Source organism: Semicossyphus pulcher, unplaced genomic scaffold, assembly GCF_022749685.1.
Source record: "Semicossyphus pulcher isolate SPU_LCO1_2020_fin unplaced genomic scaffold, fSemPul1.0.p SCAF_8, whole genome shotgun sequence".
Lineage (NCBI taxonomy): Eukaryota > Metazoa > Chordata > Actinopteri > Labriformes > Labridae > Semicossyphus > Semicossyphus pulcher.
This window is the reverse complement of record NW_027211759.1, coordinates 24,549,208-24,576,453: the sequence shown is the minus strand read 5'-3', so window position 1 is coordinate 24,576,453 and position 27,246 is coordinate 24,549,208. Positions and strand designations below refer to the sequence as shown.

General features: G+C 42.1%; 1 protein-coding gene across 3 annotated transcripts in view; it reads left to right on the top strand.

Annotated features, from left to right (window-relative positions):
• wwp2 (WW domain containing E3 ubiquitin protein ligase 2) overlaps positions 1-27,246 on the top strand; it is a 59,968-nt gene that overhangs the window by 29,283 nt on the left and 3,439 nt on the right. For 2 of the 3 annotated variants that reach the window (XM_069685907.1, XM_069685906.1), the window contains exons 10-19: positions 3,298-3,472; positions 13,223-13,277; positions 15,321-15,402; positions 16,654-16,782; positions 18,366-18,444; positions 19,221-19,292; positions 19,983-20,071; positions 22,581-22,740; positions 26,640-26,773; positions 27,023-27,163. In XM_069685907.1, coding sequence (XP_069542008.1) covers positions 3,298-3,472; positions 13,223-13,277; positions 15,321-15,402; positions 16,654-16,782; positions 18,366-18,444; positions 19,221-19,292; positions 19,983-20,071; positions 22,581-22,740; positions 26,640-26,773; positions 27,023-27,163 — 1,116 coding nt within the window. The remainder of the gene's footprint in view (positions 1-3,297; positions 3,473-13,222; positions 13,278-15,320; positions 15,403-16,653; positions 16,783-18,365; positions 18,445-19,220; positions 19,293-19,982; positions 20,072-22,580; positions 22,741-26,639; positions 26,774-27,022; positions 27,164-27,246) is intronic. The other variant, XM_069685908.1, reaches the window with a different exon arrangement.

The window sequence follows — 27,246 nt, the reverse complement described above, 5'->3', positions numbered from 1 at the left end:
CAGACAAAATGCCAAACTTGAGGCTTCAAAATGTCAGTCACCGTCTTGGTATTTTGGAGCCAGATGTGATCATAGTGGACAAGAGGGTGGAGCTGGAGTGGAGCGAGCGGTTAGCAAAAGCTAGTTATACGGTGTGAGCTCAATGCAACTTCATTAGCTGGCTAATTAGCTACTTCATGACAGTATTTCCCACAGAGCGAGACTTTTAAAAAAATCTATTTGAATAAAGAAAGCACAACACGGCATAGGAAATGTCAGACACAAAAACTTGTCAAACTTAATCTCAATAAAAACAGAGAGAGAGACAGAAGATAGTAAGTCATGGAGAGGACTGCTGGTAAAGAGTGGGTGGACTTTTCAAAAGAAGATCAAGGATGTCCTTTATAACCTTTTCTGGACGGTTCATGGCACTGAGACTACACTTCTAATTTGAGGAAACACATGGAGCACATAGTTAATAACATGACTGGAAGGACGAGTCAGAGTCAGATAGCAGAACCAAGTAGAGACTCTCAGACACGCCATTGTGGGCTCTGGTATTTTCCCTGGCTCCAGTAAATAACAAGCTAGCGCTAATATCAGAGAGGGAACAGCTTTTTCCTGCCTTTTAAAGGAAGCTCGGAGGCACAGTGGTCAGAGAGACTATCCCTCAACCTAATAACTCCCTGTGTTTTCAATCATCCACGCTGCTGAGGTGTCCTTGAGCAAGATATTGAAGCCTACCAGCTCCTGGGGTTCTGTTGTGGATCTGAGCCTGACTTCTGACCACAAGAGAGAAGAGTTTATTCAAATCCTTGCATCAGCTAATCTAGTTAACTGTTCTGAAGTCAAACCTTCAGGGTGGTGATGGAGACCATGTGGGCTGAGCTCTTATTGGACTCCAATGATGAATATGTTGGCACTTTGCTCAAAGTCTCCAGCAGAGAAGAATTTTAGACCCTCGAAATACAATTAACAGTTGTGTTGGTGATTTCTCAGCTACTCACTGACTGAAGTATATTGCAGCTGCCATCTCAGCATGGCAGCCATACATTAACACTGCCAGAAGAGCCACTTTGCATCTTTAAAAGGCCTGTGTTGAGGATTTAATTGCATCTAAAGGTGATCTTGCTGATATCACTAATACCACTCCCCTCACCCTCCCCATCCAAGGAGGAGGACCTGAGGTGGCCGTGAAACTAGTGAAAACACAACAAAAGGCCCACTCTAGTGCACGTGTTTGGTTTGTCTGTTCTGGGCTTCTGTAGAAACCTGGTAGTGCAACTCTGTTGAACTGATACATTACTCTGCTGATGGGTTGACCTTTATATCCGTAAACAAAAAGGGCTAGTGCTGAAGTAAGGAAAACTCTAAACACACAATCAGGAACAAGGAGCCCTCTAATATCGTTACATGATTTAACCTCCCCCCAACTATCCCTACCAACTACCCTATTCCTCTTTTATCAAATTCAGCGTCACACTCCTAAATCAGCCAAATAGAGTCTCATGTTTGACTTGTGATTAAGTTCAATGCCTTTCTTTATCATCTGGGTTTTGAAAACACATTTCCATTAAGTCAGAGAAGACGCCGTCCTGCTAATGTTCTGTTATAAAAACCCAGCATGCCATGGTGTCTCAGACAGAAATAGAGCAGGTTGTAAAACAACTGCCCTCCATTTCTGTCCCCCTTCTCTGATTCCATAACAGTGAGTTTTAAGGTTTGTGGTCATTATGAGACTCTGTTATGATCCACTCTCCACACACAGTCACAGAAGAAAACATTATAACTGTCCACGGCGTCATATGCGAATTTGGTAGACATTGGCGACTAACATTTCTCTCCACTCACTTGCAAAAAAATTAGGGAGTCTCTTAGATTGTTGAAGATCTGATTTGAGAAACATATCTGATTTTCCTGCAGTCTGCACAAAGGTGAAAAAATACACAATAGAATTTACCGTTTGCTTTCCATTTGGGTGCTTTATAAGCTGAAGCAGCTGGAGCAAATGTATTTATCTTGAGAAGTTGACCAGGAGAGACATCACTAAACAGCTAGACTTAGCAGAGAGTACTACAAGCACGGTTTCCTGTGTATTAACCTACAGTTACTAAATGAATGGCGCATCTACACTACCAGTCAAAAGTTTGGACACATTTTCTCATACAAGTGAATGGGAAAGCGTGTCCAAACCTTTGACTGGTAGTGTATAATGAGTCCATTTAGAGATCTGGGACCATAGGGAGGAGTCAGCAAAGGAGACGTTGATGGATATACATTCTGATTATACAGTATGTGTGCAAAAGAGAGACAGGAGAAATTTAGAATGTAAGATCTGTACCTGAGATTTTGACTGATTACACTTTCCTGTGGTTGTCTCACGTGACTAAACCAGAATGTTAGACCAGTTAAAAAACACTGACCAAACCACTTATAAAAGCTAGTTATGGAGGGTTAAAATGAGTCCTGAGGTTTTAACATCGCGACTACAGGTGATCCACATCAGTGTTATTCCTTATTGCGTGTGTGTGTGTGCATTTCTCAAGCCTGTAAGTATCTGCACGGTGTGTTTTTGTTAGCATACGGAAGTAGATCCTGTTTTCTCCCCAAAAATTCTGTCGTGCTGAGGTCAGATGTATGAGAATAGTAGCCAAGCAGCGGTTAGTCCTGTTAAGCCCAGGGGACTGGTCTGTGTGTTTGGACCGTCTATCTCAGTCATGTCCAGACCCCCACGTCTCAGGGGAATGACAGGATATACATAGACCTCTGAGTAATGCCACTGGCAGGCACTGACACACAGACACACACCACAGCGCATGGTTATTGTCACTATGAAACCCGGCGCCTCCCCTTGTTTTCCTTCATCATCATAATTAAAGGCTGTTAAAGTGAATAAAGTGTTTAATGGCGTCTTAGGCTGAGACCAACAATTGATAATCCAAAAATAAATAAGATCTGGAGACCTGCCATGTGAATATGCACAAGCCCTGAAAAGCTTAATTTCTGTGGAAATAGAACAAGTTGATGTGGAGCACTGATCATGTGATCATATGCAAGTTTGGTAACTGTTGTTCTACATGCACAGGTTTTTCCCCTCTTTCCTCTTTTCCTCTTCCTCCCTCCCACTCTCTGCCCCCCTCCTCTTTCTGTTTTCTTTCCTTTTCTTGCCTTTGTTTCTTTTTCCTTCTCTCTATAAATCACTTACTATCTGCTCAGCTCTTTTTTAATACAGCCACCCACTCTGGACGTGCTTAATAAAGACATTGTTGAAATCTCTGTCCTCTAACTCCCCCCACCTCCTCTCTGTCTCCTCTCCAGCTGGGAGAAGCGAGTGGACCAGCGAGGAAGGTTTTACTACGTGGACCACAACACCAGAACCACCACATGGCAGAGGCCCACAGCCGAGTCAGTGCGAAACTACCAGCAGTGGCAGAGCCAGCGCAGCCAGCTGCAGGGCGCCATGCACCAGTTCAGCCAGCGCTTCCTCTATCAGGTACTTCACAACTTCCAGGCCAAGTTTACGTATACACAGAATGCTATCATGAAGGAGATAATAACTCCTTGCTTAGGTAAAATTGATAAGGGATTAGTTGTTCCATTTGTTCCAGTAATAAGCACCTTTAACAATTAATCAACCACAACTTTTGCTTGTAATTAAAGGGAAGTTGTATGATAACTGTTTCATCACCATACAGTTTACTTTGGAAAAAGATTTGCCCATACTACTCTTGGTGACTTTAGGTACAACCAGCAGGCCGGTGTCAGTGGTTCTTCTGGATATGTGTTTGGAAAAGTTGAAGCTACAATCTGAAAATTCTTATGTTTTTATAGCATCTTTTTTATATACCACCGCTCGCGCTGCATATTAGCATACACTTTACAAATTACTTTAAAGCAGCATGAAGAGGTTTTGTCCGCCACTTGGGGACAGAACTAAACATGGTTACCAGGCCAAACCAAAACAAAGAAATTTAAGGCCCTTAAATAATTATTATTTTGGCTTTGAGTTGTTATTACACAGGTGTGTCTGGCAGTGTGTGGTGATTGAAAATGCCAGTATGTCTAACTCGTATCTGTGCTTTCCACAGTGAAAATGAACCTAAGCTCCCTAAAGTGACATCAAAGAGCATTATTGATACTGGGAATAAAGCCAGACTTTGCTGCAATATGTCATCTAAGTCTTCAGTAACCTTTCATCTGCACAAGAACAAGGTTTTCTCTTCTCTTGAGGTTAAATTGATACCTTATAATTTTTTTAAAGAAGCTTATAATCCGTGTATTTTCTGGTTGTGCCCTCTAGTATGGGGTCCTGCGGCTGGACTTTCTCTGCCACAACTCACATCATTGAGACTGAAAACTGTGACAGATTCATCATGATAATGTCCTATAATGGATCTTTGTTTAGATTTGCATGTCATCCTCATGCACAGTGCAGTGAGCAGACGGCAGCTATCCAGGGTATAAGTGAAACACTCTTGTAGTATTTTACAGTAGTTTTCCTGTGGAGTCAGTGGAGGTTTGGCCGTGTCTTTGACAGTCACCGTCCTCTCAGTGGAGCAGCCAAGGTCAGACTGCAGCCAGACAGTAAAGACTTATGGGGCTAAAACAACAGAGCTTTCTCAATGGACCATTAGTAAAACCAGCCCTAAAACCCTTACAGGCTTCTGTAAAAACACCCCACCCTGCACACTGTGTGTGATTATGTGTGTTTGTGTGTCTGCTAGTGATTCAGTTCTTATGAAACTTGAGTGTTTCTCTTTGTACTCAGTTGTGTTTGTTGTTGTTTCTTTTTATGTATCTCACTGTTGTCTTGGCATCCTTAGGATAAACCTCACCTAATTCACTCATCCACCCTTCTAACCCTCTAATTATCTCTCCTTTTACACATACGAAACAACCGTGCGTTCTTTTTTACTTGTAGTGTAAGCCTCTGCTGTATTCTAAAAACGTCTGTCCCTTGAATGGCCTCTTGAGGCTGGTTCCAGAAGCGACACAGTTCCCATTAGGCTCCATGTTAATGGGGCTTTGATAACTTGGTGTTTGCAAATCCCTTGCTTAAGCGCCATTCTCTCATTCAAACTTCTGGCTCCAAAAAAACAACAAAGCCACAATCAAAATGCCAAACTCTGGGCTTCAGAAAGGACACTCAACACACCATTAGGTGCTGTTACAGTGGTTACATCTATTATTTATGCAGCCTATGTTTTTTTTCCACACATTGGTGTTTTTAAACCTAAATGTTTCTACTTAAACACTCTTCATTATACAGTATCTCTGTCTCCATGTGGCTGCTGTGGGCAGTGTTCTAGTTTTGAACAAAGTAATAGCAATTAAGCTTTTAACATTAACCCTCAGCAAACATCTGGCATGTTGAATAAGCAGCCAACAGAAAGTAGTCGTTTGAGAAAAGTTAAAATAATAGGGCATAGCTGGCACCTACAATAGTTCTTGGATGCAGATCTTGATCTTGGTAATAGTGTTTTACCATATTAATCATGATATTATCCTTTGATGCACAGAATTATGATAAATTCAGGTTTGCATGTCACCAAAAATGTAACAACACTAACTGTCCGCATTGGTTCAGAAACATTCAGGTTTGATGTGGGCGGGAATCTTTGCCTCCTTCCTTCCTTCTCGTCTGCCCCTGTTCCCTCTTTTCCTCCCTCCTTCCCTCCCTCCTTCCTTTCGATCAGTGTGTGTGAGAAAAGCCAATAGGCAGGTCTACCCTCGTTGTTGATAGTACACTGCTCTGTCTTGGAATGCCCACATTGCTGATAGCAGGGACTATTTATGGCCCCAGTGTGTGTGAACAAGGAAATGCACACAAAAGAGCTCATAGTTTAACTGAGAACACAGCCACATGTTCTACTGCCCGACTGACACTCTTACTGTGTGGACGTAAAAATAATTACTCCAAAACTTATCTGGAATATTAATTATCACCTTCTCTTACCAGTCAGTTAGTTTCATTAACTTTGATTTTTCTTGGGCTGCCCCAGACTAAGGATTCTTCTTGTGGTTTTTAGTTTCAGACAATTATAAAACAGATTTTTAAACTTTAAATGTATCCGTTTTATAAAGGGCATGAAGCGAGCAATGTATTAGCCATAATGCTTATGGTACAAGCCGTAATTCTGAATGTGTCGGAACAACCTGAGGGGGACACTGTTCATTATGCTAGTTTTATATAAACTCAGTATAACATTGTCCCTCCCCTGCGTAGCTGGAAGACCCCCCTACTGTCTTAAGGCTTATTCAGTTAGCTTTAGCTTGGCTTGTTGCTGCTAACTAGTTAACTAACTAAACAGTGAAGAATGGATGTAAAGTCTTGGTGATGTTGCACAACAGATGGTTTATTTCCTAAGTGAACCCGCTGTACTTCATCTTGAGCTTTATGTGGACACTTTCTGCTCCCTAGTAACTTAACAACTAGGGACATAACGATACCTCGCAATGCAGTTAAAAATTGTAGCTGAATAATGGAGTAAATAAATAGTTTCACCGTCGCAATTGAGATGTGCACCTGTGCAATTTGTTTTCCGCAACTTATCAGCAGGAAAAGTCAATCTGATATCACTTTTGTGCAGCCCTTCATCATTTTGATTTATTTTGTTTGACAGGCTTAAAAGTCCCGAATAGCCTAATAGAACGTATTTATTCTTGTTAATTGTATATATGAGCATTAGGGCACACTGCATTTATCATATAGGCTATAATTCACTGGGTTGTTTTTTATCATCATCATATCATCATAATAAATAAACAACACAACCTCAAAATTAAAAAAGATTTATTTAAATTTATATTTCTTTATAAATATGAGGAAATTGTATTGTGGGTAAATCGTATCGTGAACCCAGTATCAGGATTCGTATTGAATCGTTACATCCCTATTAACAACACATGGAAACCATGGGCTTCACTGTTTCTGTGGTACGTCCTTGTAGTTTCCTTAACTCACACACAGGAGAGACTTGCTTCCCATAACAAACCTGCCCAAATAAGTCACATGCATACGTTACCCACAAGGCTCCCTGAAAGGGAAAAGCTCTACCAGTAACACTACAGAGAGATCTAACAGATGCACAGACAAGGTGCAGCTTCCAGAAGGGGGAAACTTTACTCAACGTTTATGGGGCAGCCCCTAGACTGCTGCCCCATAATAGGTGTATGTGTGTGAAAGTGGATGCGGACGTGTGTGTAGGTCTATACAGTAAATCACGTGCTCCTTGTGTGTGTGTTTGAGCAGATGTGTTCACAGGGCTGTAATGTTGAGTTCAGGTGCCACATTTCTTTTATGTAGCACATGACAACCAAAGAGGGTCAAGGGGCCGGCCGTCTTCTTAAATGGTCCATGGCGCTGTAATGCCTGCATGCATAGGGAGCAAACACGTGCACACACACACACACACACACACACAGACACACACACACACACAAGTATATTAACACACTGCAGTGTTTTATTTATGCAAACTCATAAACAGAGGTACCAAAGCGTGCATGCATACAGAGTCTTTAAACATAAGCAACACTCAGATACTTACAGATATACACTGTGTGTGTGTGTGTATTTGTATATGTGTGTGTGCGTGTGCATGTGCGTGTGCGTGTGTGATGTGTTTGCAGAGTAATTGCAGCTCGTTAGGAACCCCGGAGAGAGCAGGCTCAGAGTCATTAACTGCTGTTTCCGGCTCTCCCACCTCTCCCCCTTTTCTTTTTACTTCTACCAGTCTTCTTCTCCTTAACTTCTATCGTTTATTTTAACCCCGCCCGCCCCACCTCCCAATTTTTCTGTCACCTCTCCAAAATCCCCCCCAGCCTCCATTTCAATATCCCTCTTTTTTGCATAGCACCACAATATCCTTTTATCCTCTTTTTTTCATCCTCCACTCTCAGATCAGTCTCTCGCTCCCTCCTCTCACTTTCCCTCAATTGCCTCCTTCTTCCTCCCTCCTCTCTCCATCTCTGTCCATTCTTGCTGCAACAAGGAGCCCTAACAGCAGCACCTGAATCAGCCCTGTGTTTCATCACTCGCAGTCGCTGAACAGAAAACACACACACGTCTGCGCGACTGACTGACGCGCTCAGTCATGTTTACACACAAATCTCTGGTGCTCGTGTTTCTTAAAAGCACTTTTGTAAGTGTTTTACACGATGAGAGGACAATGAACAAGAGACTTTTAAACTGCAGTGGAGCTAGTGTTATTGAAGGGAGAATGAGGAGTAGCGGCATTAGCTTGAACAAAGTAATTTTCTGATTGTTTCAGAGTACTTAGGTTGTAAAGCACAAATTAACACGCCCACACCTCCGCACAACCCTGCAGGAAGGTGCTGGATTTTGTGTGAGTCCAGCTTGAGGGCGCCCTTCATCCTGCCTACTGTGGCCTCTCTGAGAGGCCAACGATGGGGAGCAATGTTAGCTGGTAGCTACGTTTTTTTGTCTCAACCTTCTCGCTGTTATTGGCTGGGGGCTTCACACCTCTCCCTATGCCCAGAAACGTCCCAAACACAGCTAAATAAAAACATACAGGCAGGATATCCCCAAAAACTTAAAGTGGGTCGAAAGTGATGATTAAAGCTCCTATGAGAAACTGTTGATTTTAGCGTCCCCTGTGGACAAAGCCGGACCTCTTATCTCTTTGCTGATTTTGTCCTGTTCATGCTTAAGTGGTATGTGGTACAGTCATATGTATCTCTCACTTTACATTTTTGCCGTGGAAAATGTAAACAAAGGGAGTGTGCAGTTAATCATTTCGTCTTACACCTACCCCCCACCAGCAGTTTGAGGTATTAAAAATAACTAAATAGAAATAATCAGTGTTGTTGCTGATGTTCTGGTTTGCTTTTGTAAGTCATATTGAGTAATCAGAATTAATTTCAGTCTGTTTCATAACCAGAGAAAAACTCTAACGCTAATCTCGAACATTTCAATTTGGTTCTCTGTGGCGGCACCTTTAGCGATAAACTGCACACTTCCCAGATATGTAATCAGTGCTGCATGTGTGACGTCCACGGTTGGCTCCGGTTGTATCTCTTGATTTTCCTCACTGACAGTCGCTTTCCCTTTTAGACTGTTTGCCTTCATCTGAGCGTTGAGTTTGTTTCTTTTTACTTGGATTTTCACTTATTTTTGAAGTTGTATCTGTAGTCATCGACCTTTTCTTTGTTTGTTCAGCCATAGTAGATTACTGTTTACTCACAACACTTGCAGAGAGACCGGAAAAGCAGCCGCTTAGCTCCGCCTACCCTCTCTGGCAGACCAACCACTGCTGGGTGAAGGAAAACGTGTCACTAACTGGGCGCCGCTTGTGATTTTGCACCAGACGCCCAGTCTGTAATACTGCAAATGCAACGGCTTTCATCAGTGGGCCATAGGCTCAATCACCATTGTGTTACCTCATTCGGTGATAGGTAGAGACTTAACAGACATTTATTTCCGTGAAAATCTTCAAGATTATTCCTTTAAGAGGGATTAATATTGTATGAGAGCTTAGATTTAGTTATATTTGAACTATTTCAGCTATGAGTTATAAATACACATATTGGTATGAACACTGGGCAGGTCGGCATATCTAAACATGAGATAAGAAAACATTACATTGTACATTTTCTATTTTATTCAAACTGCTTGGCTGAATCCGTCTGAAAACACAGAGGAGCTTCCATGTTTCAAAGTGCTTGAATGAACTCGATGAACTCAAGTTTACTGGATTCTCGGCCTCTTTGTGCACACGGACGTGTCTCTCTGTAGATGTGGAGAACAAGCTGTTTTTACAACACAAATGTGATGAAACAGTTGTACAGTCGTATGTATGAGTAGTTTTACTAGTTTGCGAATCTTGTGAAGCACATCGGTGGTAAAAGTGTTTTAACACGTTAAAAGCGGCCAGCTGAAAAGGCCATTGTCACCTGTGGTGTCTGGCCTTGAAGCGAGTCGTTCAGATCTATAACGCCCGGCCATTATTTCACACGTTTCTGCCTGCATGCTGCTATTCCCTCTCTTCCTCTCCCTTCCTTGTTTTCTCAGTCTCTCTTTCTTTTCCTCCCTTCAGCCTCGCTCGCTCCGTCTGGAAGCTGCTGAGGAGCTGAATGGTCAGAGCCAGGATGAAGTCATCATGTCTTTATATCATTATATTCTCCTTTTACCTTTTTTAGTCACAGAAAACCCATAAGGGTGGGGCAGCGGGGCATAGATTGGCTGTCGATGGGAGCGACACACATACACACATACACACACACACACTAGCACACACACCCTTTAACCCTGTTATGTGCCCACTCTCTCTCCTCGAGCAGGCCCCGTCCTTTCCATCCCGACTCCCTCACAGTTTCCATGACAGAGCCGTTTAAATGGGCACAGTCACATTACTTTTTGGGAAATGCTGTGTAAAGTGACGTTGGCATTCGGTGGATAATGCTCTACTTTATTGCTTCTCAGAAAATAATCATTGCTTTATGGTGTCTTGGTTATAAAAACCTTTGAAGGTCCACCAGCTTTCATGTGGAAAATGGTAGTATTTTTCACCTCTGTTTAGCCAATAAAGGACAACAAGTGCGACCAGTGCTGCCAAAACCAGACATTAAAGAGGAGGGGAGGCTCCCAGACCTACTTTTTCTCACGTTTTTAGAGGATCTTTTGAACAATATATATTTTGTTTTTGTCAATAATGAGGATTGTTTCACTTTTTAAAGATATAATCTCGAAGATTTTCATTTAAATAAATGTCACTATCTATCACTGAATGAGGTAACACAATGGTGATGAAAGACTTTGCATTTGCAGTATTACAGACTGGGTGTCGGTGGCGACTTTCGTGGAAAAATCACAAGCGGCGCCCAGTTAGTGACACGTTTTCCATCACCCAGCAGTGGTTGGTCTGCCAGAGAGGGTAGGCGGAGCTAAGCGGTTGCTGTTCCTCTGGTCTCTGCAAGTGTTGCAAGGAAACAGTAATCTACTGTGGCTGAACAAACAAAGAAAACATCGATGACTACAGATACAACTTCAAAAAGAAGGGAAAATCAAAAAAAAGAAACAAATTTGACGCTCAGATGAAGGCAAACTAAAAAGGAAAGTGAACGTCAGCGAGGAAAATCAACAGTTACAACTGTAACAACCGGAGCCTAATGTAGACGTCTGGTTATGTAGGAAGTGTACTCCTGCAAATACCATTTATCGCCAGGGGGTGGCGCCAAAGAGAAAGCAACACTATGATAATATTTTTACACTGATCAATATCATTATTTATCAATATATATACAAGTTGATAATGTTTTCAGTTTGTGAAGTACCCTGATAATGACAATAGCCTGAAGAAACCAGATGTTTCATTGGTTAAAATTTAAAATATATTGGGCTTTATTTTTCTGTCAAAGTAAAAAATAGTTAAAACTGTTATTGATAAGATAGTTATAAACTATAAATGAATCAGATTTGCGTTTCAAATCTTTTGGAGCTGGGAGCTGAGCTGTTGCTATCATTAGCTCTGCTTGTTTCCAAGATTTGGCTTGTTTTTACGTCAGGATTCCTTCACTGTTTATTGTTCACAGGTCTTTAATCAGGAGCCGAATAAACCACAGAGGTTTCCTCCTCTCCAAAACAAACAGAGCCGGTAATATAACCAGTAAAAACACTAAATAAAGCAGTTTCATGATAAAAACAACAGCGCTGTCACAGTCACAATACGTCTTGGAGGGCTTCAAGCCAAGCTGCCACTTCCGCCCATATAACTAATGTAACTAATGTGGTGTTACCAGTTTTTTTTAACAGCGTCACTCTTTGATTTACTTTTGTACATAACAGAATACATTTACTTTCTTCTATGACGGCTCAAACAATCCTGTGCAGTGGGAATTCTGTGACGTTTATGTGACATGCAAGCAAAAAACTGCAGAATAACTGTAGTCGCTTTTTCTGCTGTGTGAGAGGCTTTTTGTTCTTTCCATGTCAAATACAAACGTCTAAAGTTTATCATTATTTTGACGTTAATTTTAACACCTTTTATCGCCCATCCAAAGCACTCACCTTCTTCATCGCTAACATTGACTGCGTACATGTTGTCATTAGACGGGCTTGTGCTCTTCTTGGTGGTGCGGTTAATGATTTTGAACTTGTTTGCAACACACACACACACACAGAGACACACACTACACCGCCCTGTTTGATGAACATCCATCAGCAGCCACTAATTCCTAACAAGCGTCTTTTCAGCTACTTTTCCACTCAGCCTAATATATTCATGTGTGTTTGTGTACGTGTGTGTGTGTATTCCAACAGAAGAACGTACACATGGACTGTTTGCCACAGACAAACTTTCCACACAGGGGCACACACATACACACACACACACACACACTCTTTTTTTCAGTGTGTGTGTATATGAGTGCAGGCTGAGTAAACCCCACAGTGGTTTCCAGGCCCAGGGTGAATAAAGGTGCCTTTTGTCAGGCCTGGGGTGGGTTGGGGCGGCCGGAGAGGAGGCGGGGTGGGTGGGGCGGGGGGTGTCCAGTCTGGAACAAGCATGAATGTTCCCTCAGTTCCCTCAGACATCGCACTTCCCTGCCTACTTTCACAGCAGAGCTAGAAGAGAGCGAGAGAAAAGAGGAGGAGGAGGAGGACCTCAGGGTGGGGTAGGGAGGGGTGCCAGGGTGGAGGTGGTTGAGGAGGAGGTGGGGTGTATCTGAGGAGGTGAGCGGGAAGCCGGGGGGGTGGGGCTTGCATCCAGCCAGTGAGCTCATTGGAACAGCGTTGTTGTTTTATCCTCCTACCGAGCATGTAGTTTTTGGAAGGCATACGAGCCACCGGCCGGCCAGCTCCCTCAGTTGCCCCTCACCGCTGCAGCAGAGAGGAGCCACCCCCCCCCACCCACCCGCTTTCGGCCCACCACACACATACATGCACACACTTCAGCCAGCCTGCCTTGCGCACAGGTATCTTACCTGGCTTCGTCAGTTAGCGAAGTCGAGCGAAGACTTGGTTGTCAAAGTTTGGGACGGCTTTAATAAGTGAGTTTTTTTTTTAAATCATTTTTTCTCACCCTCCTTCTGTATTTTGGGTTTTTTCCCCCAAAACTTTTCCACCTTATCTTCTTCATTTGACGGGCAGCAAAGGAGTGGACAGACTTTTCCACCATGCCAGTCAACAAGGACGAACACTGAGCGACAGCTGTGCAGAGAGGAGAGAGACAGAAAGGTGTCCTAACCGGATTTGTTTTTGTCTTTCTCTCTGTTTCTCCCTCAGCCGTCCGGTGCACCGGTGGAAAATGATCCTCTGGGCGCGCTGCCTCCAGGATGGGGTAAGTTTGCCGAACACACTCATCGTACACACACACACTCCAGGCAAAGATACTCTCAGTGAGGGGTGCTGAAGGGTTATTAAATGGATTGGAAGTTTGGCTTCTGTTGGGAGGTTAGATTCTGATCGGTCTGAAAGTCGTGCGTACCTGTCGGCAGTGTCTGGTGTTGGAGTGAATACGATCAGTCATGTCTGGACTCTTTAATCAAAACCTGAAACCCTCACAGGTCTTTGTAGGTAAAGTGAACAGTGAAGCAATGCAACAGGTCAGGATAAAAACCAAAGGTACATGATTCACTCAAAATGTGGTTTTAATTTCTGTCGTCAGCGTTTTCTCTCCCCACAGAAATCTTTGCACATTTTTGAAGTATTAACTATTTTTGCAACAAAAGAATAAATCCTGCTTCTGTGGCTTTTTGTTATTTGCTTAAGTCTCTTCCTCGCAGTCCCCAGTTTGGAATGGATTGATTTATGTGTCCACTTGCAATTTTTCGTAAAGCATGTATTGGTTTCATTTCTGCTCGTTAGACCAATTTATCACTGCTTGAACTCCCTTTACTCTAAAGTCCACAAATTGCGGAGGCCACATTATTATTGATGGGACTCTACATCATCCAACATTTTCCCAATAAGTAATGTAATCGGATCCACACAGGATCATGTCACACACCAAATCGTTCATTCATTCATAAAGGAACACTGCTGGCAGCTCGTGTCTCTCAGACATTTTCACAGACTTCATCACACAGCCATGTTCTCTCCAAAAAAACCCCGCTCCCTCTGCCCATGATGCCTTTTCAACATGCTGCGGTACCTCAAGACCAAAAAACCTCAATTATATCACTGGCTCGGATTCGCTTCTCTGGCGCTCCTTTTTTCATCTGCGGTCGCTTCCCTCGCTTTTTTCTTCTTTTTTTTTTTAGGCTCAGATTCAAAAAAGAGAACGATGGGAGAAAAGAGGGAAAGATGCAGGAGAAGAAAAAGAGACAGTGGCGAATGAAAGAAACTAGAAAAGGAGGTGGTGGCGGGCGCGGGGGGGGGGGGGGGTCAAACTGGATGGTAAAGTGGGGGGTTGAGTGAGTCGGAGAGAGCGCTAGTAAGAGTTGCAATGTGAGCACTACTGTTTCTGGGCCCTCCACACACTCCTGTTAATGAGAAAAAGATGTCTGAGCGATGGAGGGAGGAGGAGGAGGATGGGGCACCAGCTACACTCTCATGAGACCATGGCCCGCCATACAAACACACACACACACATTTTACACACTTCCATAAATTTTGATTCAGTGTTTAAGGTGCTTCTATGGAGCCATTTCACTATTTGATTCATCTTATGAAATCTAATGTAAAATCTTTTCCCCTTGTTTAAAATTTTGCTCCCAACAGTCAATTTGACTTTAAAACACCCCCGCCACACACACACACACACACACACTTCAGTTTACCCTGGTGAGGTATTCAGATCAGGCCGCAGTGAAATATCACACACTCTCACTGGTTTTCTATCCTGCTGGTGAGATATTTTTTTGTCTTAATGCCAACAGAGAGAGACACTCAGGTGGTCCCTCTGATCCCCAACAATTTATTAGAGCCTGCCTGATATATCTGTTGGCCGATATTAGGATGTGTGGGCTTTTTTGCCTTTATTATATAGGATAGCTGAAGAGAGACATGAAATGTGGGGAGTAGAGAGTGGGGGATGACGTGCACCAAACAATCACAGACCAGGAGTCAAACCTGCGAGCAGTGCGTTGAGGTCTGTAGCCTCTGTACAGAACAAATCATGCAGAAAACAACGCTTGATGTGATTAGGAACTGGTGTCACGACACAGTTTGTCCAGCACATTAAGCTTTTGCTCTAACTAGAATTGGTTTACAATGTACTAGCTGCCATACCGCTAATTAGTTCATTTCCCCCCTCTTAAATCAGCATCTGTATCGGTCTGGCTCTACTTTTTATCGTGGCGTTTTTCCCAAGTCTGTTTAAAAACTTCACATCATCACATACTCTCTGTTTCATCATCGTCTGTTCTCTTTGTGTCCGCAGAGAAGCGTCAGGACAATGGCCGAGTGTACTTTGTCAACCACAACACACGAACGACACAGTGGGACGATCCTCGGACCCAAGGGTGAGACGATGAACGAGAGAAAGTACTAACGCATGTGTTTGTGTGTGTGTGTGTGTGTGTGTGTGTGTTAGCGTGTGTAAGTGTGTGTGCATGGCGCTTTGGGTGTTTGCTTGTACTGAAGAAGGTTAAATCATCCTAGACGGTTAAATATGACGACAGATGGAGTCGCCTAAAGTGTGATTCATGCGAGTTTCCCACAGATCAGGGATGTGCTGGAATATTCTGGAAATCAAAGAAACGTGTTCCCAGAGGAGAAAAAAAATTCACAAAAATCAAAAAAAAATCTGAGGAACTGCAGGGAAATTCAAAATGATTGAAAACTGAATTTATTTTACTCAAAAAGCTCCAAGGCTCCAGAAATGACTCGACACACTTTCCATATGCTGTTCATTCATGTTTCTTGTCTCACCCTTCTTTTCTTTGACATTTAACACTTTTTTCGCTCTTTTAATTATTTTTTCTCTCGCCTCATTCATTCTGATTGAACGTCTGAGCTACTAAAATTCACACATTACAGATTTGAATCTTAAGTCCTTTCTTGATGATTGACTCTTGGACTTGCATCTTCTGCTCTTTCTGCCTCCATGAGGGCGAGCTGGAGGTGTGAGATGCTGATTATATGGAACTTTGACAAAGCCTGAAGGTTGCTATACAAACTTAATGCTTAATGCTTCCCATTCCTCAAAGACTTCTAAACATCTGATTAAAAAAATATTATTAAAATGAGGATGTTTTTTTGGCGAAATCCAAACAAAGATAGCAGAAAATGACTTTAGTCCTTACCTAATTAGAAGAACATGAACCAAAATGTAAAATCTCCACAGCAGTGATCATTTTCTGTTAATGATCCTGTTCAGGAAATATTTCTGCTGTCTTTTCCTTGCAAACCAAATTTGAGCTGGTAAAAGATCTTGATGAGCAGCAGGCTAAATATTTCAGCATTCAGTCTTTGAGGGTTTTGGAAGTATCATTTGAACAACTGTCATAACGGTACCTTCTTGGTTTGTCAAAGATGGCTGGGTGTTACAAACAGATGCTCTGTGATTCGAGCACAATTTGAAAACATGAGAAGCACAAACTGCAGCTGGGGTGGAACGAGGATTTTTTTGGCCACATTAAAATGATTAAACACCACGGCTGTGAGTTTTGGGCTTTAGATCCACAGGTTGGCAGGGGGAGGTGTGTTAGTTTCATCCCCAGGACGGGGCTCCTCCGGCTGGGACCGTGCTCACTGCCCTCTCCCTGTTGCAGGATGATCAAGGAGCACCCCTTGCCCCCGGGCTGGGAGATGAAGTACACCGCCGAGGGAGTCCGATATTTTGTGGACCACAACTCACGCACCACCACCTTTAAAGACCCCCGACCCGGGTTTGAGTCAGGGTAAATATTCTCTCAGCCCTTCCTCCCAAACTTGCTTTTTAAAACAATCAAATAGAAGTATGTCACAGACCGAGGCAAAGACATTCAGAGGGGACCATCCCTGGAAATAATCAACTAAATCAACTTCTTTAATTATAGCACAATGATTTTTGCCTGGGTCTGACCTAACTGCATTGCATTAATTTAAACAAACGCCCTGTTCTGTTTAACAGTAATGAAAAAGCTCAAAGATGTGTCTTTATCTAAACTACATCATCTTTTTTCTGCATCTTTATTAATTCCATGTTTTAAACCTTTCATCTCTTTGCTTATTTTCAAGTATGACTTTGGGCCGTTCAGAATCAACTTAAACTTCACAGAAACATCTGCAACTAATAATTATTAGCATTATTATAATTTATTTTCATTGACTTGATTATTCGAGTAGTTAGTTGGTCAGTAAAATGTCTGAAAATGGTGAGTAATGTTGATCATTTAAGCTGACGTCCTCAAATAATTTTGACCACAACCCAAAGATATTCAGTTTACCTTCATAGACGAGGAAGAAACCAGAAAATGTTCTTGTCTGAGAAGAAAAATCTGAGAATTTGACGTTTTTTCCTGACAAAATGACTCAAAACGCTAAATTGATTATCCAGACTGTTATCAATTACATTAACAGCTGACAGCTAATCCTTGATCCACTAATCGTTGCAGCTCTAGTCACAGATATTTAAACAAACAGTGATATTTAATGACAGCAACATGTTCATGCTACACACATACACGCATATACGCACCTCTTCCCCCCAGCCTGTGGATGTTTGCCTTTGCCTTGAAGCAGTCTCAGATCTCCCCACAGAAGTCAGGAGAATGTGCAGATGTGCGACAGCAGATCGTATGCAGACTGCACTGGTTCATGTTTGTGCCTCTCTGTGTTTGAGTTCAGCATGCAAGTTTGTGTTTGCTTGTGTGTGTCTGTGCATGAGCGCATCGGCAGGCTGCTTCTCCTGCTGATATTTGAACGTATTTTGAGGCCGCTGTTCACGGAGGGCTTCACTGTTTTCACAGTGAATCCTCCAGCATTGTGTGTGTGAGTCCGCGGCCAGCTCTCTGCCGCTGTGGTCTCCATTTCCTAACCCCAACCGAGATGTGCCTGGCAGCTCGGCGAGCACAAAACCCGACGCATTACAGGCCTCCTTCTTCTTCTTCTCTCTCTCCTTCCTTCCTCCCATTATCTGTCTTTCTTTCTTTTTGTGTCTCAGCCTCTCTGCTGCTGACAAGGCACATATCCAGTGTGTGTGAGTGAGAGTGTGTGTGTGTGTGTAGCGGGTTGGTGGAGCTTATACTAACACAGCTGCAGGCCCGGACTCACTTCAGTCTATGAGACCCAGACACACCAAGTCGTTATTCAGAACAGGATGGCTCAGATGATCTTAAAACGTTCTTTGAGTCTCTGGACAGTGAACTGGAACATTAGAGCTGCTTAAAGGGGACACCAACACTGTCAGTTTGTTTGTTTTAGAATATAAACTGTGTCTGATTGAGTTTGCTCTAACAATTTAGATTTCATCTCTTCCTTCCCTCTTTTTTTTTGTCTGCAGGTCACGGCAGGGCGGGTCACCCGGTGCTTACGACCGCAGCTTTAGGTGGAAATACCACCAGTTCCGTTTCCTGTGCCATGTAAGTGTAAACTGGAGTCACTAATTCACTATATGTGTGTTTTGGCATGTATGACTTGAGTCTAAAGATGTGTGTTCAGTTACAGAAAAAAAAACAGATTTTAATACTTTACGCTAAATTAAGACTGCATGCAGAAGTGGCGCAAATTCTTTTTAGAGCTGTGTGAACATTACAAAACACTTCTCATTGTGCATCTTTCATATGTGGTCTTATATCCAATGCATATGTTAGGTTATTTGTTTTGCAGTGCAACCTTGTTTGGAGAAGTCATAATACAAATCTTGGGACTCTTGCATCAGTTTAGGTCGACATTGAGATTAAAATAATGGGAAGAGCCAAACAAAAAATCTGATTTCAGTGCTCAATTTGCTCGATACTTTGAAATGTGATTTTATATCAGAAACAGTTTGGGGTTTTTCAGGTCAGAGATGTCCAGCTTCAAGCTACACATGTACTTTTTACAGTTTATGTAAATAATAATGAACTGAATTATACTCAACAAAATGACAGGACCAGATTTATCTTCATAAAAGCTTATGTCTGTATTAACTAAACAGCTGTAACGCAATGTTAATTTTTTGCAAAAACTAAGGGTCAAAACAGAATTAGGTCTGTAAGAGGAAAGAACTAAGACATTTGTCATGTCATTCAGACCGTCCATGTGCTTTATAGAAGGTCTTCATGAATATAACCTGTCTAAAAATGTATTGTTTTGTTTGTTTTATTAACTCTACAGCAAACATATAGATTTATGTTTTTGTTTTACCTCTGTCTAGTCCAATGCCTTGCCCAGCCACGTCAAGATCTCTGTGTCCAGGCAGACTCTGTTTGAGGACTCGTTCCAGCAGGTCAGAGAAACACAAAACACACATCTTTTCTACCCTTCAATATAACCCCCTTAGGACTGGTTAACACAAGATTAGGTCTTGTGTTTAATTGAACAACCATATGTCACCTGATGACCAACACAGTTTGCCTGACACAATGAATAGTGACGGTCACTCGTCAAAACAAGAGAATCTTTAACATTTTGTTAATATTGAATGAAGTCATGAAGCTCAGCGAAAGTATGAAGTTATTTGCAAACATCTTAAGAAGCCTCTGACACATGAAGGTTACGCATGCGTTTTGTTTGTTTGTTTTTTTTTGCGATGGGAATACTACTGGTACAATGAAGGTTAAAGGTATGATCTCGAAGATTTTCATTTAAATAAATGTTACAACCGGAGCAAACTGTGGACGTCTGGTTGAATTGGGAAGTTTACTTCTACAATTACCGTTTATCGCCAAAGGTGCCGCCAAAGAGAACGCAACTGAAATCTTCGGGATTAGACCTTTAAATAAAACAAGAATATTGAGAATTTCTCGAATATTTTAGGTATTTATATATTATTAATGTTGCAGCATTGCCAGTGTTAATGTTTTTGTTAATTGTCCATATACAGTATTGGATCAGGCTTTATCATCACTCACTGTTTGTTCCACTTTGTATCTAATCGGTCTTTTTAACATGCTTTATGTGTGTGTTTTGTCATCAGATTATGAATGTGAAGCCATACGACCTTCGCCGCAGACTCTACATCATCATGAGAGGAGAGGAGGGGCTGGACTACGGCGGGATCGCCAGGTGAGAGCAGCAAACCAAACGCACCCTTCTTCTCCTCACGCCTTTATGTGTTATTACAGTTTTTTTTTACCCACTGGTTATTTGTTTTAATGTTGGTGACAGGGATGATGGGTTTTTCCTCTCCCTTCCGGTCTTTGTAATCCTGACTGTTGCTGAATTTGTCTGTGTGTAAATGGGTGTGTTAGAGATGTGTGCTTGTGTAAGGATGAATTTATCATTGGTTGCCAGCAGAGTTCTTACTCTTAATCCTGAAATGTTCCTTTACATGTTGCTCCCTAAATCCATAAAAGTCGTACTCTCTTGCAACAATCCTCACCTTCCTCCCTCACCCTGTCCCTCCACCCATCCATCACATCCACCCCTGCGTCTGCTGTCCTCCAGGTCCTCCTCTCTGTATATTTTTCTGTTGGTGGTGTTCTCATTTTTTCTGTTTGATTTTGCATTGTGTCTCTGTCTCCGGTGTCACGTCAGTGGTTTTACCCTATGGTAGGTGACATCATGCTGTTCTACCACAGGGTAGAACCACGGACGGGATGTTGGGAGGTGTCTGCGTCCGTCCGTCCGTCAGTCAGTCCATACACCCTCCTCCCATAAACCCCAAAGGGGAGGGCCTTGGGAGCGCTTGGTTCTGGTGCTGCAGCTGGTGGTGGTGCTGCTGGTGTTCCCTCATTCTGTCTAACATGCATCCTTCCACAGTCTGTTTGTGTCTTATTTTAGTCTACCCTGTTGTATTTATCCTTCATGTCATGTGTTTTGTCTTCATGTAATTTATGTGTCTTTTTTTGATTTGGGTTTGTGTGCACATTTGTTGATTTACTGTATATTCTTATTTATAGCTCTGTCCAAAGTAGTTTTTAGAATTCAGATTATTTCAGAGCTTATCCAAACCAGAAAACCACATAGTAGGCTAGATTAACGCTGCATTCATGTGGTTTCTTAACAATTGGAAAAATTAGCTGTGCGGAAAAGCCAAGTGGAAAAGTTCATGCAAAGGCCCCTTTTAGTCAGGAGGCAAATAACTTGGTGATTGGGAATCATTTTGGTTAATGACTTGCTGAGTAGACATCATATTACGCAGAAGCATGACCAACAGAAGGACATTTTGGGTAAAATGTAAGACACAGACAAAGCCGTGCTTTGATGCGAACTCCCCTCACTCCGGCAGTGACAGGAAATTTGTGTAACCATGGTTTCATGTCACATGTCAAGTAATGAAAGCTACGTAAGTGAGACAGAGTCATTAAAATCAGTCCACATTATGAGGAGAATAAACTTCATCCCAAGCTTCCTTAGTGACATCTCTTATCTGTAAATGTATTTTTTAATCTGATGTTAATGAACAGCTAAGTTTTTATAGCTGTCCCTGTAAGTATAAACACTTGAAACTTTTCACTTGTATCGTTTCTAGACAAGAAAGCGGTTTATTAGATCCTGAGTATAACTTTAACTTCAAGACTCTGACGTCAGTATATTATCTCATGTTTCTTAACTAAAGCAGTTCTGGTTTGTACAGGTATTAACACAGACATTTCATTTTCGTCTCTCATCTCATGGCGAACATAACACAGCCTTGCACCTGGTCACTAAGTCAGCATCAGTGCAGACTTGCTGGTTGAGGGTTTAACAACCCACTCCCACTCCTCACTGAAGAGGTTTTGGACGGCACTCAATGTGGCGGACCCTTCACGCGAGCAGGCAAACTGAGAGAAAGTGTGTAGGGAGTGGTTTAAGAAAGAGCCCATGTCTTCTCAGTCGCAGCCATGTTGTTTCCACATAACGACTGAAGAGTCACGAGGACACCAAAGTCGGAAGAATGAATTCCCCATTATAAAAGTGGGAACATCCAAGGGCCACATCAATGTAGCGTTAAAGAAAAGAGTGCCTTGTACTCATCCTTTTTTTTGCCAAAGAAAGTAAGATGAGAATATCATTCCCACTAATGTGTTTGTACATGAAATATAAAGCCTGAGCTAGCAGGCTCTTAGCTGAATTTGCTGTGTTAAGCAGAAGGCAACGGGCTTTATTCACAGGGAGCTCAATCCGTCCATCACGACTTTTAAAGCTCACTAAACAAAATCATATTTAAATATAGAGTTTGTCATCACTCTGAAGAGAACTGTTCTGTTGTCATTTTTGTGCTTTTCATGTGATTTCTTTTAACAGTTTTATGATCATGTTTTATTTGATTATTTTTTTGTCTGCATTTGTTTTTATGTCTATTTCTTTTTTATCTGTTTGTAAACCATTTTTATTAGTTCTTGTTTCTGGACCACAGAATGTATTTCATTTGTCCCACAGACACTTTTTGTCTCTGCTCTCAGTGACTCCACTGCCTTTACCAAACAAGTGATAAAAATGACTGTTTCAACATTATTCCCTTATTTAAAAAAACAGAAATGATCAAGTGTCGGCAAAGATTCCTGGTATGCTGTAACAGTACATCCCTGCTGTGGTCTCTCAGTATCACGTCTTCCTCTCCTGCATTAATGTCCTCTGCTTTGCCCTGCAGGGAGTGGTTCTTCCTGCTGTCCCACGAGGTGCTGAACCCCATGTACTGTCTGTTCGAATACGCCGGCAAGAACAACTACTGTCTGCAGATCAACCCGGCCTCCTCCATCAACCCAGACCACCTCACGTACTTCCGCTTCATCGGACGCTTCATCGCCATGGTGAGATTTACTTTGGATCAGCTTTATTAAAATCACACCTGAGATCTGATTCATTTTTAGAAAGGAACTGGTCTACTTTCTTGCAGGTTGTAAGTTGTATTTTCAGTATTTTTGTATCAGAAAATGCTGTCTAAAACATGTTTACTGAGCAATTTGTAAAGACAGGCCTTTAAAAGTCTTAATTTCCAAATCTTCAAAAACCTCAGTTAAAAAAGTGTCACACATTGCCCAAAAGGTAACCAGCTGCAACACCCTCTTTAGAGCAGCTGTTTACTTTTCAACTCTAATCCACTCATTAATTTTTGACTAATGTACATGCACACATGTAAACAAATAATGTGAAGAAGGCAGTAGTCCAAGTGGTGGGGAGCCCATTTACACAGCCCACCCTGACCGAGTTAAACTGCTCATAATCAAAGTGAATATGATGAACATATTGAGAACTGTTGTATACAGTTCATTTTCCCTGTGTAAACAAACCTTACCTATCAGAGATTTCAGAGTTTATGACACATTAACAGAAGTTAAAGTACTTCACTTGGCTGCAACTAACAATTTTCTCCTTTATCTATTCATCTACTGATCAGATCAGGGTCTTCTACCTGAGGGGAGAGTTGCATTGTGCACAACAGTTTTTGTCCCGGGTAGGAAGGGCTCAGCCACAATATAGTCGTACGGGTCATACATAGAGAGTTGGTACCTTCTCTGCAGAGCAGATGATGCAGCCTGCCCTTGTTCCAGATAGTTACAGAATGCTTTAATACATTTTAATTATCAGAGATATACATTATCAAAATAGTTTCATAATTCCAATCGATCCATTTATCAAGGTATCATTTCAGCTTTGAAGAAAAAAGTTGAAGGTAGTTGGAAAACAGTTTTTATATAACTTTATATGTGGAAAAAGTTATAAACTCTTGTAATGTCACTTGAGTCGTTGTTCATTGGGGCAGAGAAGTTAGTCGTCTGAGAAGTTAGTGACCGGATCTCTGCAGTTTACCCCACACGCTTGTTAGCTAGCTGCTCAATGCTACATTAGCCACTACTAGCATGAGCCATCTGAATCGCCGACTAACATGTTGGGGGAGATCTCTGGTTCTGCTGCAGTGATTTAGTCCTTTTTTAAAAATAATGCTCATTGTGAGTCCAACAAAGTTAAAGGATTGTAATGCTTAATCTGTTATTCTGAAAAAGATAAAATATCAAACCAGTAAATTCAGGATTGAGCTTCAAAGTCTCCAGAGAAACTTTAAGTGGTGCCTTTAAAAAAAACAAAAGCGTGTCATATCCTTGTTATTGTGTGCATGTTAATGTAGTTTTTGTGGAATGACTACTGAATCAAGACATTTGTTTTCTTGAACAATCAGCAGAGACAGAAATATTGTGTCCACATGTGTGTGCTGACATATTTATGAGGTGTTTTAAATGTGTTTTGTTAAGCCAAGCTGTTATTCGCTTGACATTTTTTTGCGGTAATTTATTGGTCTTTATTTGTCGTGACTGTAAAGAGAGGACCGTGGTGTGACATGCAGCAAAGGGATGCTGTGGTTAATATTATTGTTATTATTGTTTTAAACCTTCAGTGTGTACAGTACATACAGTATGTGATGTACAGGACGTTCTATAATGTCTCTCTCTGGGATCAACTCCAGAAAGCTTTGGGCCCCAAACCGACACCCTCCACCCCTCCTTCTGTCTGTCACCCCACCCCTCACCCACACTATGACCTCACTGCCGCACCCAGCACACACCCGCCAGCAGCCACCTATATTTAGTCCTGAAAGCACTTTGCTGACTTGCCTTATAAAGATGCTTGTCTCAAACCCTCATACCATCTAGTTTTCTTTCTCTTTTCTTTACCTTTCTTTACTTTCAGTCTTTACCCCTCACTTTCCACTGACACCCTCTTCTCTGTCTGTAAATCTTCCTGTCTGTGTGTGTGTGTCTGGCTGTGAGACAGACATATGGTCGGTCAGGATACAGTAGTACAGAACAGCCTGTGACTGAGTCAGTCAGTAGGCGTCTGTGTTGTTCTTGGCTCATCACAGCTCTGAGCCCTCTGTGGTTTTTTTAACATTAAACAGCTCCATCTGGCTGAGACAGCTCACTTTACCTCTGTGTGAACACACACACACACACACACACACACACACACACACACACACACGCACAAGGAGAGATTAGGACCTGGTTTGAAGCTGATGTGAGTCTTTGTGTTAAGTGCTCACACGGGCTGCAGTGTTGTGTCTCTGTAGCTTCATCTAATGTAAGTGACTCCCTGAAATTTTCACTATGAGAATTAGGACAAAGGGTCAACAATAATTCACCAAAGCGCCATTTTTATTCTGTTGAACAGATGAAACCAGTTACAGTGTGTGCGGTGTGTCACTTCAGATATGCCTGTAGGTACACTGCCATGTAGCGCTGTCTCAAATCTAACAATTATAAGCTACAAGTAACCAGATTTGGATGAGAGGGTGGATCTTGAGAGGAGCAAAGGGGTTAGCAAACATAACGTTATCAGCTATTGCTTGTGCTATCTTAGTTAGCAAGGTATATCAATGATTTATGGTAACTGTAGTGTTATTTGGGATGCTATTTTGGCCTAGCAAGAAAGAAAGCTTTAAGAATATATACCTCGTCAAAAATGAACCACCGACTCCTCGGAAAGGGGAAAGGCATTTTTCAGGTTGCTGTGGTAACCGTTTTAAAACAGATAGCCGTGCTCTAAAGCAGTGGTTCTCAACTGGAAGCTGTTGGCGCAGCCTAGACTTTTGACTTTTTTTTTTTAAGGCACACATCTGCGACCCACTGGAAACAGCTGTACGACCCACTTTAGGGTCCCGACCCACCAGTTGAGAGCCAGGGCTAAAGCCTACCCTGCTTGATCGTCACGTTACTCTGAATGGAACCCTAAGTTACAGAATGAACTTGAAGCTGCATTGAATAAGACTGAAAGTAGCGACTGAGACCAAAACTCACTTGGAAAATGTTTAAAGAGGTAATAAATCAACTGAGAAGTAGAGTTATTTTCTCATAGACTTCTATACAATCAAAGTTGTTTTTACAACCAGTGGAGTTGCCCCCTGCTGGCCAATGGAAACGATGCACATTTAGGGAACCTCTTCATTGGCTCTACTTTGTATATAAAACATGGTTGTTGCCTTTTGGTATCACTCTATGGTGGGCACCCTGTGGATACAATGTGGAAATTATGGCGCATTTTGTGCCATTTGTATGTCAGCCCCTTCTGCTACTCAGCCAATATGGCGACCATTGAGGGTGAGAGGGTGAGGCCGCCTTTGACATGTAACTTTCTGAATGTTATGAGTACAAATCCTGATACTCCTAATGCACCACATTTTGACGCAAATTGAGACACATTAAAAAACATTTGTCGCCTTCTGCAGCTGTGGTTGTGAAATGTGCACAGATCAAGCGTTGGTGACATATATACATATTACATTACAGGCTTGTCCTTATAACTTCCTGTATATAAAAGCAGGTGTGGAGCTGCCATGACTCCAGGAATAAAAGGCCCATTCATGCTTCCTTTAAAGGTGACTGGCTGCTAAAGCATTTCCAACACTTGAATGGGCATGGAACAATCCCCAGTGAATCATCAGCAGCAGCACTGAGAGGAACGTATGTGTAGTTTGTCTAAAACTAATTTGAAACATATGTCACCAAAGGCCATACAATAACTCTATAATACAGCAGGGGGAAAAACTCTCCCCCCACTGCTCTACTTTGTTAAATCCAGGGAGTCAAAGCTGCCCTATCATCAGGTTTAGTGAACTGACGCTGTGTTTTTTGTGTATCTTTCTGGATTTAAGCTGTGTAGACCAAGAGAGCAGTTTTCTTATTGTGGTTTCTAATGTAACAAATCCTCCCTGCAGGCGTTGTACCATGGAAAGTTCATCGACACCGGCTTCACGCTGCCGTTCTACAAGCGAATGCTGGACAAGAAACCCACGCTGAAAGACCTGGAGTCCATCGACCCTGAGTTTTATAACTCCATCATGTGGGTCAAGTAAGTACCACAGGATTACCTCTGAATCTGTGCATGATTGTCGGAAAGAAGTAGAGGATCATCAGGAAGGAAGGTTTTTCGAGGCCGCATTTGTTTTTATAACACGCATTTTGAAAACAGCATATTCATGGAAACTTTGCAACTCAAAAGACTCCACACTAAACTGAGAAAGCAAAGCGAAATACACTCTGATACACATGCTGGTTCTGTTCTGAGTTTACTAATGCGTATGTGCTTCTGTGTGTGCAGAGAGAACAACCTGGAGGAGTGTGGCGTGGAGCTGTATTTTGCACAGGACATGGAGATCCTCGGGAAGGTTTCCACCCATCAGCTGAAAGATGACGGAGAGAACGAGCTGGTCACCGAGGAGAACAAGGAAGAGTACATCAGGTCGGTTCATATGAGCAGAGATAGACCCTTCAGCTGGACAGAACAAGAAGCCGAATGCGTAAATACAAACTGATTTCAGGGAT